General features: G+C 33.6%; 2 protein-coding genes across 2 annotated transcripts; one reads left to right on the forward strand and one right to left on the reverse strand.

The window, feature by feature from the left end:
• The first annotated feature begins 238 nt into the window (after positions 1-238).
• LOC105165367 (ethylene-responsive transcription factor FZP) lies at positions 239-1,046 on the forward strand. Its single transcript, XM_011084346.3, has one exon. The coding sequence runs from the start codon at positions 298-300 to the stop codon at positions 766-768; it is 471 nt and encodes a 156-aa protein (XP_011082648.1). The 5' UTR covers positions 239-297; the 3' UTR covers positions 769-1,046.
• Positions 1,047-7,719: 6,673 nt separating this feature from the next.
• On the reverse strand, positions 7,720-10,098 carry LOC105165335 (putative WRKY transcription factor 21). The gene is made up of 3 exons (XM_011084314.3): positions 8,731-10,098; positions 8,497-8,622; positions 7,720-8,139 (listed from the first exon to the last, which is right to left on the reverse strand). The coding sequence occupies exons 1-3, from the start codon at positions 9,468-9,470 to the stop codon at positions 7,995-7,997; spliced, it is 1,011 nt and encodes a 336-aa protein (XP_011082616.1). The 5' UTR covers positions 9,471-10,098; the 3' UTR covers positions 7,720-7,994.
• Between the last annotated feature and the right edge of the window lie 4,358 nt (positions 10,099-14,456).

A 14,456-nucleotide genomic window follows, 5' to 3' on the forward strand; every position in this document is an offset into this window, starting at 1 on the left:
ATAGGAAAAAAGTGAGATGAAAAATCTTAGCAATTAATGAGGTGAACATTAAGGGGGAGCAGCAAAACCTACCCCGTGAAGGAGCGTTCCCATTTCATAATCTTATTTCACACGCCATGCAATTAATGCCATAAATCAAGCGACTTTTTAAAATAATAATTAAAAAAAAAAAAAAAGAATAATCGCAGCCATCAAGCCTGTCGGCGTTTGCAGAGGCAGCTATAAATACCCCCCACCCAAACCCTTCAATTCCTTCCTTAGACTTAACGAGCCTATCTTCTCACGTGCTCAGCCGTAATGGTGGTTGAGAAGCCTGAAAACGACGCCGTCGGTGGTCGACCGCAGCAGCCGTTCTACGTGAAGAAGGGCCCGCAGTTCCGCGGCGTGAGGAAGCGGCCCTGGGGGAGGTACGCTGCCGAGATACGCGATCCGTGGAAGAAGACGAGGAAGTGGTTAGGCACATTCGACACAGCCGAGGAGGCGGCGCTGGCGTACGACGAGGCGGCGAGGAATCTTCGCGGTGCCAAAGCGAAGACGAACTTCATGTACGTCGGCGGCGACGCCGCGCCGCCGGCGATGAACGTGAATGCTGCGTACTGGCGGCAGCCGGAGTTTCTCCGTCCTGTTGGCGAGGCTAAGGCGTCGGAGTACAAGGGGTATAAGATGGAGGAAGTAGGTGCGGTGGTGATGAACGAGCAGGAGAAGCAGATGAGGAGCGAGAAGAAACCGTTTCTGTTCGACCTGAATCTTCCGGCGCCGCTCTTTTGATGGAAGTGTTTGTAGCTACTCGGCTAAAACTCGGCGGTTAAAGGCGTTTTGACCCGGTCTTCCATCGATTGGCTGCTGATATTTACTGTTATGTACAGACGATGATTACGAAAAACGTGATTCGACAAATTTGCTTTCTGGATTGTACCTTTGGTAGAAATACGATCAGCTTTATTCGCATCATCTTTGGCATCTTGATAATCCATAGTAATGCAGTCCTTTAATTCACCTTCTTGGTAATTTCTTGATTAAGGAAAAACATCTGCTCATTGATGCAATTCCTATTTCTCTCTTGAAATCCAAGTTTTATATTAGGGTTTCATTTGTATAAGTCGTGTCAAATACAGCACTATTTTGCTTCCCAAACAAGTCTGGCAAACGGACAATTGCCATTAGACAATGCATGACATCCCCCCTGTTTCTCAAATTCGTCATGGTTGGCAGAGACCTTCCAAATCAACATCAACCACCCTCCACTTCCCACCCTTATTAGATGAAGAGCAATCTTAGCCATCCAATATCCCCTGTTTCCCATAATGCCAAATCAGTTTATCGCACTCTTCACAACCCAATTCATAAGATACACTCAGCTTCCATCTGCCGTGTCATCTGATTTTTTTTTTACAATAACAAAGAGTTATGTGATTGATTTTTATAGAATCGATGATACATATCCATTTGGTACCACGAGCAATTAGATGCGCCTCTCCTTTAGTGAAGTAAAAAACTTAGTTTAGTGTTGTCAAAATTGCACAATTAGTTCGATAGGTTTGAGTTATTTCATACTTGACCCCATGTTTAAAAGATTTTAAATTTAATCATATATTTTGTTTAAAAAAACTACAAAAAGAGGTAAAAAAAATATTGCCAAAAAAAAAAAAAGTCCCCTCCCACTAACAGATTTTAAAACTAATGGCTAGCCATTTTTTGAACCCACGTGTACGTGACTTTTATGTCGGTTGTTCAGCATTGGCGTTGGGTAATTTTTTTTTTTTTTGGGAATATTTTGGCCTCCTTTTACAACTTTTAATGGAATACAAAGTTAAATATAAAATTTCGTAAAACATGGGGTCTATCAGAATTTTAGATAAGTGAAGAGAGAAATAGAAGATGAAGATTTACGTGGTTCGATCATATGACCTACGTTCATAAGATAAATGTCCAAATGGCTAAATCATGTTATTCTCTTTTAGTTTAAGAATAGGTGAATTACATATGACAATAACAGAAAATAGAGGAAATCTCTCCAAAATCAAATCATATAGATATCATAAGAATTACTTAGATATTAGTATGATTTTACAATTATTTGAAGAATCAATTCATGATTCTCAACACTTCCTCTCAACTTGGATATGAGATCTTGGTTGGAATAATCAGCTTGTACAATAGAAGTCAAATATTTTCTTCAGGTCCTGCATGGCAGATATAGACAGATCGTCGATGCGGCACTGATGGAGGTGATCGAGATCAAGGCGACGTTATTTTGTGCACACATCATGAGAAGTATAAACAGAGACATCAAGTCAGACAACTAATTTTAGGTGCAAAACACCAATAGAAGGACACTTGGTGCAGAAGCAAGAAGGTTGATCAAAAAAAGAGACCGATAGATAATTTAGATGTCGAACACCATCAGTAATGGCTCAGTGGAGCAAGTGTTGCCTGTACAACCCAAGCTGAAAAGTAGTGAGACGAGTTAATATGCCTCAGAGAATGAAGCTTGAAAGAAGATCATGAAGACCAGTGTTGGCGCAGCCATGCGCACTATGCCGAAGAGAAACATGTAAGTAGGAAGCAGATGCAGCGGCAAGGTGACAGTGCTAAGTAAGGTTTCAGCGGAGCAGCGTGGCAGCGGTCAGGTGGTTGGAAATTGAAATGCATAAATTTAAAATCGTTAACACAAAGTATAAAAATAATGGGAATTTTGGGAAGAACTATAACCTAGTGTTGACTATTAAGAAAATCACAAAATGGAGTACATTTTTTTTTCTTTTTTTGGTTAAGTGAAAACTATGTGGTTCTAACTAGTACAAAGAGAACATCTAAAAGTGCGTCGATGAAAGAAATTACTTTTTGCACAAGAAAATATAGGTATCCATTTTGCTTCTTTTTTTTAAAAAAAAAAAAAGAAGTTGTTGCCTCTTTCATCTTCGTTCCTTCACCGGTGCTTTCTCGCCAAATATCAAATTGTCGATTATTAAATAGACATGAACTTATAATTAAAAAAGAAAAATCAAAATGAGCATTATGCTCAAAGCCCTTGGCCCAAGCCCTATCAATTTTAGGTCAATAGACATTCATTTTAAAATAAAATATTGGCATCAATCATATAAAAAGTGTTTCATACTTACCAACTGAACCCATCGGTGGAATCAATTTGTGGGACAAATGTGAAAAAATAGTTAATGTGAAAGATGGAAGGCGGTCCAATGAACATGGTTTCATACTAGGCATTTTTCTTCTCCATCTAATTTCACGCCAGTCACTCTGCCTACTGAATTCTATTTGATTGGTCCTCCACACTGCAGAATATTAGTACCTTGGATTTAATTTCATTCAGACATAGTCCTCCCCAGTCACTACCTAACTCCAATAATGCAAGACTTGCTTTCATCATTTCATCTCATATGTAAGTATGCTCCATTGATAAATTAATTTAATTAATACATTAATATAATTAAAAATAATAAATAAATAAATAAATAAAATTTATAAAAAATGAAATAAATGCCCATACATTCAGTAAAAATTAAAATTATGACCTCAAACTTATTTATAGGATCTTAACTGTTAGGATAAATTAACTAATCCTATTTGAGTTCATATTAAATGGGTTTTGTGAAAGGGTACGGATTTAACTTTTAGCCACCTGGGTCCGGGGATGGGTCTTGGATTTGTCGAGGATTTATTCCGACCCTGATCCAGACCTAGACTCAAACATAATTATTACTAGTATTTGTGGTATATTTACATGTGTGCAAACTCTATAATATTATTTCAAATAAGTTGTTTATTATGTAATAAAGTACATACATAATAATAAATTAATATTAAATTTATAAGAAAACAATGACAAAAAAGATGCATGAAAAAAAAAAGAATAACTATAAAAAAATACTAGAAAAGGGGGAAGTTAAATTTTGAAATTTAAAAAAAAAAATTACTTTCTAAATTTTGAAATTCTGAGTTTTTATATTCACCCACTTCACCTATTTGAAAATTATAATTTGAAATTGGTACTTTATGATATTTGTATTTGAATGATTAATAATATATCTTGTTTATTTTTTTATACACTATGTAATAAATATTCAGTGGTTATGACAATTATATTTAAAACAACGATTATGAACAATCACATGAATTAATCATCTGACAAGTATTTACACTCCCAACTTTTCTTTTTTATAGTTTATATGATTAATGTCACATAATTTTATCTCTGAAAAAATATTTATTATTCTAAAATTAAAAGTATAATTAATTTTACTTTAATTGGCTACTTAATTTGAGTACTTTGGATATATAGTGCACGGGAACGTAAACAAATTGTTTTGAATCTGCGTCCAATTCAATAATTGGGTAAATTATATCGATACTTTTGAAATAAAGTTAAATTATACGATCACTCCTTGTATTTTATAAAATTACAGCTACACCCCTAAAGAATGTTAGTATAATATTTTTTTAAGGAGTGCTTGTGTAAGTTTTGTATTTAATTATAAGGTGCAATGGTAATTACAATTATAACATCATGGGATGTAGCTATAATTTTATAAAAAGTAGGGGGTGTGTTTGTGTATTTTGACGTTATCTCATGAGGTGTCAATATAACTTACCCCAATAATTTACACTTGCAGATTACTTCATGACTCGTTGAATACACTGTTGAAGATTTCATATTAGACTAACACGGGAAAACATTCGAGAGTTTTAGTCCTGTTTGAATGTTTCATTTTGAGATATTTCGATACGTTTATTCAGGGTTTTATACAATTTATTTTCCTGTGATATTGAAAATGAACAAATTATTTTTTATGGAAAAAAAAAATTCAGCAATTTACTTCCTATCTAAAAGATAAATCGCTTTATTTTAAAAAACAGTCAGAGAATCTTGAATCATATAAGGTTAAAAAACAGTCAGAGAATCTTGAATCATATAAGGGTAATTGGTTGTTTTAATAAAGCTTAAAAACACCAGCATTTTACTTGGTGTATATGCATAGAATATAATATTAATTCATGATTAAAAATGTTAAATGAGCGAGCTTTGTCAATTAAATGAGGAAAGAATAATCAATGGTTGGAGAATAATTTTTTTTATTTTATTTTTTCTAAAGTGAAAGCTATAAATTTTTATTTATTGAATAAATTAATTGTAATTATCAATACTAGATAACTATATCGAATAAAATCGATAATTATAATAATTATAAACTAATTATTAATATTAGATAATTATGTTTAATCAACAATTACTATTAAAATAAAACAATTCACATGATGATAGAGTTCGAACCTATAATCTTAAAATCATGGAGTTTCAGTTTCATGAATTGAGTTAGATTTGATGGACGGTTGGAGAAGTCGTTGATGTTTCTTGGATATGGGGCAATTATTTACCTTATGGTTGAATTTGTGTTTTGAGTGTTTTGTTTTGTATTTTGAAGATAAAGAGAGAAAAATAGAGATAAGTAAGAGTGTGTCGGAAATAGATGGTATGTTTGGATTTGTGCTTTGAGGTAATTTAAAATATTTTAAAATAAGTGGTGTAGGTTTGATGTTGGGATTTGGGAGACAAAAATCACTATTCATTGTCAAATCATATCTTTTTTATATATATTTTTATATATAAATGTATATATATATAAATATTGTATATTTAATATTATATTTTTTTGAGGCAAAAATTATTGTTTATTGTCAAATTATATCTTTTTTATATATAAATGTGTATATATATAAATATTGTATGTTTAATGTTATATTTTTTGGAGGCAAAAATCATTATTTATTTGTCAAATTATGTCTTTTTTATATTGTATATATATATATATTATATATAAAAAGTTAAAAAATAACAAAACACACAGATAAAGTGTAAAAACACAAAAATAAATATTAAATGTTTTTTTATCTCATCTCGAAAAATATGAAAACATGAATCCAAACATTACGTTAATTTATTTGCATGAAAAGGATCCGAGTGGCATTTATGGCCGGTTTGAAATTTATTGGGTTGACCCGTTTACCCACATTGAAGAGAAGCAGGTGTTGCCTCATCAGTCATCCGCATGCAAGTGAATAGTTTAGGCCTAAATTTGCGATCACAAATCAGAACATTATGATGGGTCTACGTTACGATGAGATAAATCATGTTTTTTTTTATTACAGGGACAAAGAAGAAATATAAATATTAAAAACAAACAATAAATTCTATAAACTCAATAAGAAGGTTTTGTTCAAATAACAAAACTGTATTTTCACAACCACGAGAATTACGGGTCTGAATTTCATGAATATGGGGGTAAATTATTAGTGGGATGAATAGTGAACTCATAGTCCAATCACAGTTGACAAATTAGAAATTTGAGTTGTTTCATCAATTTTTGCTAAAACTTGGCTTCTTACAATGTTTGGTTGAGATAGGGTGTGGTGTCCACTTGAGGAGGGGTAGGAGTCATTGCAAGAGAGCTCGGTCGGGGGATAGTGTTTATACCATGGCCAGACCCTACCACCACGTTTAGCTATGGAAACTCTATTGTTATAATTACATGCGTCTTTAGTGGACTTGTCAATTGTCGGACCTGTTATCTCGTATGCTCAAACCCTACTTCTCTGACGCCTAGACCTAGTAATTACATTGCTCTTTTATAAATTAAATAAAAAGAGGGGATGAATGTTGAAACACATAGGTGGATTGACAAAGACAGAAAGCAACCAAAGAATATGGGAATTAGGACATAGAAGGGCAAAAACCAAACTTGTCGTTGAAAAATGCTGCAATTTGCAGCCGCGAAGAATGTTACATCACTACGTGCCACACACCCACTTCATTCTATATACACTCAATTATTTCACAGATTACATTCTATATTTGATTATTACAAAAAGAAAGAAATAGGAGAATCTTCAAGTGTGTGTCCGATGATAAATAGGAAATGATTTAGGTATATATGCTGTTGGGCTTTTTCATAATTTGGAGTCATTCAAATATGAAAGAGAGGACAGATTATAAAAGAGTCGTTCGAACCTGATATTAAAACTGAATTAATTACACAGTAAATATAATATATATGTCGTGTGATTGGTATATAATTTAGAAAACGCGACTAATCACGTAACAAGTGTAATACTCTTCCTCTATGATTGGTTAGATTCGACCAAATCTGATTCATGTAAAAAAAATTCAATAATTCTTAATTTTCTTTTTTGTGTGGGGGGTGGGGGGTGGAGGGGGGACCTGAAAAGGGAAGCAATAAAGCCATCCATCCACATCAAATGGCTTAAGAATGGAATAAGAATGTGAATCCATAAAGGCTGAACAAATTCCATTCTCATTCACACCACAAATATGCATAGTTTGTAAGCCAAAAGCTTCTAGTCCCAAAATTCTCAATTTTAATACTGCCAAATATTTATTGGGAGTATTGAATTCAATGTTTCTTCTCTACTTTATTTTATTTTATTTTTTTGTTACAAAATGATTTAGGTGAGTTGGGGTTTGAATCATTCGTCCAGCCATTGCTTTCAGATCACTAATTAGCTATACGAGTACTTACAGATTATCCACTAACAACTAACAAAGTCATCCAACATTGAAATAATCCATCCTTATCAATTGCGTTGAATCTTCCTTCTCTCACTTAATTTCTTACACAATTCAAATAGGTAGAGAAGTAAAATTGCTGAGAAAAGACAGTAATGGCAGAAAGAAAGCTCCAAACATCTCAAAAACAAAAGAGTGACGATTGATGGTGAATACTTTTCTTACAATCAGGAACTCCCAAATCTTGGATTTGTTCTTGTCTTACCTAAGGCTTCAAGAACCAATGATCTCAACCACAATTTCAGCCCCCCAACCAGCAAACCCCCGCGCCGGTACGTACCTCTGCCTAAACAAGCAAAAATATGTACACAACCAAATCTAGCTAACTTCTAAGAAATTAGGAGCGGCAAGGGCTCGACAACCGACACGATCTCGACCAAGCTCTCGATGGTATTCATGTGTTGGCAGACTGGGAAGGCAACCTCGGGTGGTTGTGTTCCCCTTCGTAAGTGACAATGAGCATTGACGGATCTTCCAGGCATCTCTCGACGTGTTTTCTTGCAGGACAGCCTCTCATGCTGCTACACTTGTAATATCCCCTGCCAAAAAGCAGATTTTACAGCAGTCTGAGTTAAATTCTAACATAAATGTCAAACTGCAATATCATCCAATTGCAGATAGCCAAGAAGACGGTGAGTACAAGGATATCATCCCAGTTGCTAGCTAGCAGTAATTACAATGAATTGATCTTGCCAAGTATGTAAGAACAAGGAGACAAATACCAAAACAGCTGGAGTTCCAAACAACACAAATAAGATAAAAAGCAGAACTTGATATCAGAAAAGAGCAGTTTAAGACAAATTGAAACAGTAATCCAGACATTCAGTACAAACAACGATCGGTGGAACTGCTAAATCACAACTTATCAGTCACATGAAAACGGTATCAATCTATACCTGGGGTGAGGAGAACCTTTGATTGGTTTCTGACCATATTTCCTCCATGAGTACTCATCCGGGGGGATATCTGCTAACTTGTTGCTTATAGCAGGTACTTTGATAGACCTTTTCACCCTGTGCTTCCTGTTCACAAAATCACACAAATCATAAGACAAAACGGAGATATATCCCATCATGTAATCACCCTATCATGTAATAGAAAAACAACAGAAAACAAGCTGAAACAACCACCTCTTCTTGGAACAATGGCATCTACCACTGCCTCCACATTTAACACTTCCATCCTCTCCCCTTCCCAAGCATCTTCTCTTGTGATGGTAGGAGCTCTGATCGGCAGACCGAGACGGCCCGAGTAAACGGAAGGCGCTCCCGTCAAAATTAGCCACACTACCATCTATACTCAATGATGAGATGAACGACCGAGTCGACGACATGGTTGGGGTACACGTAGAGCTATCGAAATTCAGGCTAATGCCGCTATTGCTGCGGCGATACATGAGTTCAGCCTGCTGTTTCAATTGCTGCTGATGCTGTTGCTGAAGATGAAGCCTCTGCTGATGCTGTTGTTGGAGAAAATTATAGTTTTGCTGAGCAAGTTGGAGGCTTTTGCCATTTGAACTCAACTCCAGAGAGGGGCTCCCCAATGTGAGAGTGTTCTTGACAAGGGGAACGATTTCTTGGTGAGGAAGGTGAAGGGATTTGGACTGGCGATCATCTGCTGGCAAAATTGGATTTTCCAAGAAAATATTTTGGGGGAGAGGAGTTTGAATTTTCTTGCTCTTTCTCACTCTAGCATGACCACAACTGGAGTTGAGAAGAGAAACAACTTTCTTGAATTTGTGCACAGCCTCCCCTGTTTGCTCTACTAATAAATTCCTGCACTGGTTTTGATCTTGAAGTTGAGATAAGATACTAATCACTCTGTGACAACTTTCCACAGCTGAACTATTTGCCTTTTCAACATCCTCCATCACCAAACAGCTAAGATTAATACAAAACCCTAATTCCTAAAACCCAAAAGCCCAAATTCAAGTACAACATGAGAGGAGAAAAGGGAAACAAGAAAAACTCGAAACACACTGATTCAACAGATCTTCAACCATCCAAACAGGCAAAAAAACCTCAAAACACCCCATTCTTGGCAAAAATCAGATTCTAGCAAAGAAAGATTTGAATCAAATTCCGGAGCAGAAGAGCATGTGGATGAAAATAAAGCAAGAACAATCAAAACCCACAAAAACAAAACAGAGAGCAGAGAAGCCAAGCTGCAGAAGAGTGAAGGTTAACAAAAAAAAAGAAAAAGGGAAAAAGGAGTCTGAATAAACAGAGGAAAATGGTGTCAAAACAACCCTAGATTCTTCCAAGAAAATATAATGGATTGAAAGGTGTGAAAGAGAAGACTTCTTTGCTTTGCCAGGGAATTCACACACACACACACACACACACACTCCAGAAAAGAAAAAAGAAATTAAAAAAAAAAGAAAGGAAAGAAATGCCACAAAGATGCAATCTTTAAAATAGAAGTGCTACAAACGAATACAAAAATATAAAAGATATAGAGAGTGGTACTCAGAGCAATAAATTAGATTCTAGTGAGAGAAAATGGTGTCATCGGCATTAAAAAATAAACCTGCGCACCACCAGGGGGGTGGGGGGAAGTGAAACTGCCGTCTCTGTCGCAGATTTCAAAGTGGGCTCCACTTTGGACTTTGTTATTATTTTTGTTAAATAATAATACAAAGGAGGGGGTGGGGGGGGGGGGGTGGGAGGGGGTTTGTATTTGTATTACCGGCGACGCTTTTGGTGCTTCCGATGCAAAGACTTGTGTCTTGTCCTTTTGCTTTCAACCCCCCCCCCTCTCTCTCTCTCTCTCTCTTCCTATATTTATTTGTTTTTCTTTCGGACCAGCAGTTTCTCACACCATCCAACCCACACCCCTTTTTTCCTTTTTTAAATTTGAAAAAAAAAACACCAAATTAAGAAATCGAAATATTTTAATTAATTAAAAGTTAATTGTACGTACATCCCTCCTCAAAATACCAAATTATATTTTTTTCAAAAAAAATTAAAATTATACTTACAACCCCTTCAAAAATTCTCTATATATACTTAATTCCCATTCGTCAGAGTTTGGATGAAAAATTGTGATGTTAACAAAAGAAATTACATAAATTTTGATTTTTGCCCCTCATTTAACATTCTCATATATTTTTTTTTTGTATTTATAAAAGAGTAAATGTCATAACTATATATGGAGTGAAGGTAACATCATTATATTTTTTTTTATAAGTATAAAATTATTCCATAGAAATGTTAAATAAAAAGTGATAATAAAAGTTTATGCAATACTTTGCTCACGTCAGTATTTTACGTCCAAGTCCTAAGGAAAGAAGGTTAGATGTAAACAGTAAATTTTTTAAAAATGTGTAAGTGTAAATTTAAAACTTTTTTTGGTAGAAAACGTAATTTCACATTTTTAAAAGGATTTAGGTATAATTAACCCATTAATATCATTACCATTTTCCAATTATGACCTTCTTTCTCTTTTTCATCATGAAATGCAGCAAACTTAATTTATCTAATATTATTAAATAATAATTTGGTAGTAAAAAATATTAAGTTGGGCGAGAAAGAGAAAATTATATTTTTTGTCCCTTCAAAATACCACTAAAACGTTTTCAGTCCTCCTTATTTTATGAGTTACGATTTTGGTCCCACAATTTTATTATTTAAACAAATTCAGTCCGTACTGTTAAATCTCCGTTAGGAGCTAACAAAGTATGCACGTGGGATTGGAATTAAGGGGACATTAGGTGCATTATGGCACCCAAATTGGTTGATGATCATATAAACCTATTTTTTGACTCCAAACTTTCTATGCCAAAAACAACTCAAAACCTCCTCCTCTTAATGTAAAAATTTGATTATATGTCATTCAAAGAAACATCACATTTGTAGTCATGAGTAGAAGCTATGCGAATGATTCGTCAAATTCATCATATTTTGGGTTGAGGATTGAGATTTTGGATGAGTCGATTTAAAGAGTAATAGTGATAATATACAACTGTTAATTTTTGCCTCAATTTGTAATATACGTGTTCTCGTATGAGAATCTTTGTTATTTTTTAACGAAGATTTTTAACGACAGGAATGGAATCTAATAGTAACTTGATAAATTAAAATTGTAACACGTAAAATAAGGACTAAAATATTTTAATAATATTTTTTGAAGACCAAAAAATGATCCATAATGCACTTCACTAATGGAAGAATATAAATTGAAATACCATGTTATAGTCTTTTATATGTATTTTTATATTTTTTACGTTAAAAATTAAATGGGTAAAAAGCAACTTACTCCTGTGTTCTCAAAATAGATAAAAAAAATTCCCCTATGATAAATAAATTAGTACAAAAAATCCCTTGTGAAAAAGTTAAATAGGCAAAATACCCTTGGTCCATTTTAATTTTTTTAAAATTTTTTATTTAAATAATTATATTTATACCTTTTATCGTAAATAATTAAATTAATTTAGAATATATAAAAAAGGTTGCAGTTTTGTTTTTCTTTTATTTTTCTATGTTTTAAATTAATTTAATGTTTATGATAAAGGGCATAACTATAATTATTTAAATAAAAAATTTAAAAAAACCTAAAAATAGACCAAGGGGGTATTTTTTCCTATTTATTTTTTTATAGGAGGATTTTTTGCTAATTTATTTATCACAGAATTTTTTTTTTGGTTTTTTTGAGAATATACGGGGGTAAAAATTGTGTAAAAAATCGAAAATTGTTTTCAGAGGGGTTTTTCTCTCGTCCACCGCGGCGCAACTTACAAAATGTTCGCCACCATACGCGGAGCCCGAGAGAACCATCTCCTCAGCCGTTGCAACCAACAAAAGCTCGCCACGTATGAATGGGGATACCGGCAACAAAGCACACACGTACACCAAACACGGCAGCAAGACTGTATTTAACCCACCCCGGGGGTTGGTGTCTACCGTGCGCCCGGGTGACACTATGTTTGTCGTCACTGGTGGAAACGGGCCCCACAGCTAGGAAAAACACGTTTGACTTTTACCCTTAAAAAAAACCTTTGTCCTTTGTTTGGATACCTATAAATAATAATAATAATAATAATAGTAATAATAAGGATTAATTTCAGTTTGATATCTTTTAAAAATATGAAATCATATTTTTTTAAAAATTAAAATTATACTCACCCCCTAAAATACATTACTTACATATAATTTCTTTTTATTAGAATTCAGATAAAAAATACACGCAAGCAAAAACAATTGTATAAATTTTAAAGTCAACTCTCATTTAACGTTTTCATTAAACAATTTTGTACTAATGAAAAAAAATATAATGTTATTAACCTCGCCTCACATATGTATTATATTTATTCCTTTATAAGTATAAAAATAAATATAAAAATATTAAATAAGAGCAATTACATCTGTATTTTATGTCCAAATCTTAACGAAAAAAGGTCAGGTGTAAATAAATTTTTTTCAAAAAGACTGTAAATGTATCTTAATCTTTTTTTTGAAAAAAAATGTGTAATCCAACATATTTATAGGGGATCTAAGTATAATTAACCCTAATAACAATAAATTATTTTTCTTCATTTAGAAAAAAGGATGAGAATTGTTGAAGAAGGTGGTGGTGCTCAAAAGTCATGGTGGCCAGCTGTACCATGTTGCCGATTGGGAAGAAGACCATAATGTCCTAATCACTAATCACTAATCACACACTTAGTAAATTAATTGGCCTATACTTATCAGTAATAGTGTCTTACTTGTTACTTTTTTTAATATTTTTTGGGGTTGATTAGTGGAGAAACACTATGATTTAATCTTATCTCAATATAACACATACACCATTAGTCATTGGATGCCTGCAAAATTCACTTTTCAGCTACATCATCAATTTTTTTACTATTACCTACTCACATTAATCCCATTACATTTCTTCTTCTTCTTCCCATTATAATATTTCATATATTTATAATAAAAGATCTGAACTGATGCATGATAGTCTTATGTTGATCTTGATCTGATCTATGATGTAGTTAGAACGATGTTTCGATTCCAAAAATGGAAATTTTTACAATGTATCATAAAATATTAAAAATAGTTTATTTTGAATAATTGTTTCGTCCAACGGTTGAACTAGAAAAAGAAATGTAAAATCCATCAAGTTATGGTAGAAACTTTGTATAAAAAGTGTAAGTGCATTTGCCAAGGGCGAAATGTTGAGATCAACATACTTAGAACTTTAGTTATAGAGAGGAGGGAAAAGGGAAGAATTTAACATACTTTTGAGGCAAAACTTTACCTTTTGTATGCTAAAAAAGCATATAAAGGCAAATCTGCACTTTGGGATTTGGGATCTGATAAAGACATTGCTTTGACAGATTAGACCATTATGAAAAACTGATAATAATTTACATGCATGTATGTATACGTACCTTTTTAACAGCAAAACTGATGATAATAATATTGCAGGACCAGATTTTTATTGAACTGAATCAAAGGCTTCTCACTTTAGTTATTCCTCCTTTGTGTGTCTCCCCATAAATCTGTCCTTGACAGGGAATTGACCATGCACAAAGAGCAGCAGTTCAGACAATTTCATGGAGATTCATGCATGTAGCTGTGGTTTTGGAGGTAAAAGGAAGAGGGTCCACTTTATCGAATGGAAAAGAGAAATACCAACGACTGGAAAAGAGTAATGAACTGAAGCAATCATTACCAGACAATGTGTAGGCTAATATATGAATTTGGATACTTGCTTTTAAGGGCATTAGAGTCATAGAAGATAGCACAAATCATACACATTTCAAAGGAAATTAATCAGGAAAATATGGTGATCATAATCTTAAGATATCTCAGGAAGTATTGGGAGATGCAGTACAAAAACCATAAGGTTGTCAATAATATGCAACTGA

The sequence above is a fragment of the Sesamum indicum genome, linkage group LG6, assembly GCF_026168435.1.
Source record: "Sesamum indicum cultivar Baizhima isolate 11 linkage group LG6, ASM2616843v1, whole genome shotgun sequence".
NCBI lineage: Eukaryota > Viridiplantae > Streptophyta > Magnoliopsida > Lamiales > Pedaliaceae > Sesamum > Sesamum indicum.

What these genes read in the sequence shown, in the direction of transcription:
- LOC105165367 (XM_011084346.3), top strand. Translation starts at nt 298, where the DNA reads ATGGTGGTTGAGAAGCCTGAAAACGACGCCGTCGGTGGTCGACCGCAG.
- LOC105165335 (XM_011084314.3), bottom strand. Translation starts at nt 9,470, where the DNA reads ATGGAGGATGTTGAAAAGGCAAATAGTTCAGCTGTGGAAAGTTGTCAC. An exon ending in TGCCATTGTTCCAAGAAGAG is followed by an intron (nt 8,623 to 8,730) that starts GTGGTTGTTTCA and finishes TTTTGTGAACAG; the next exon opens with GAAGCACAGGGTGAAAAGGT. An exon ending in AAAGGTTCTCCTCACCCCAG is followed by an intron (nt 8,140 to 8,496) that starts GTATAGATTGAT and finishes GCTTTTTGGCAG; the next exon opens with GGGATATTACAAGTGTAGCA.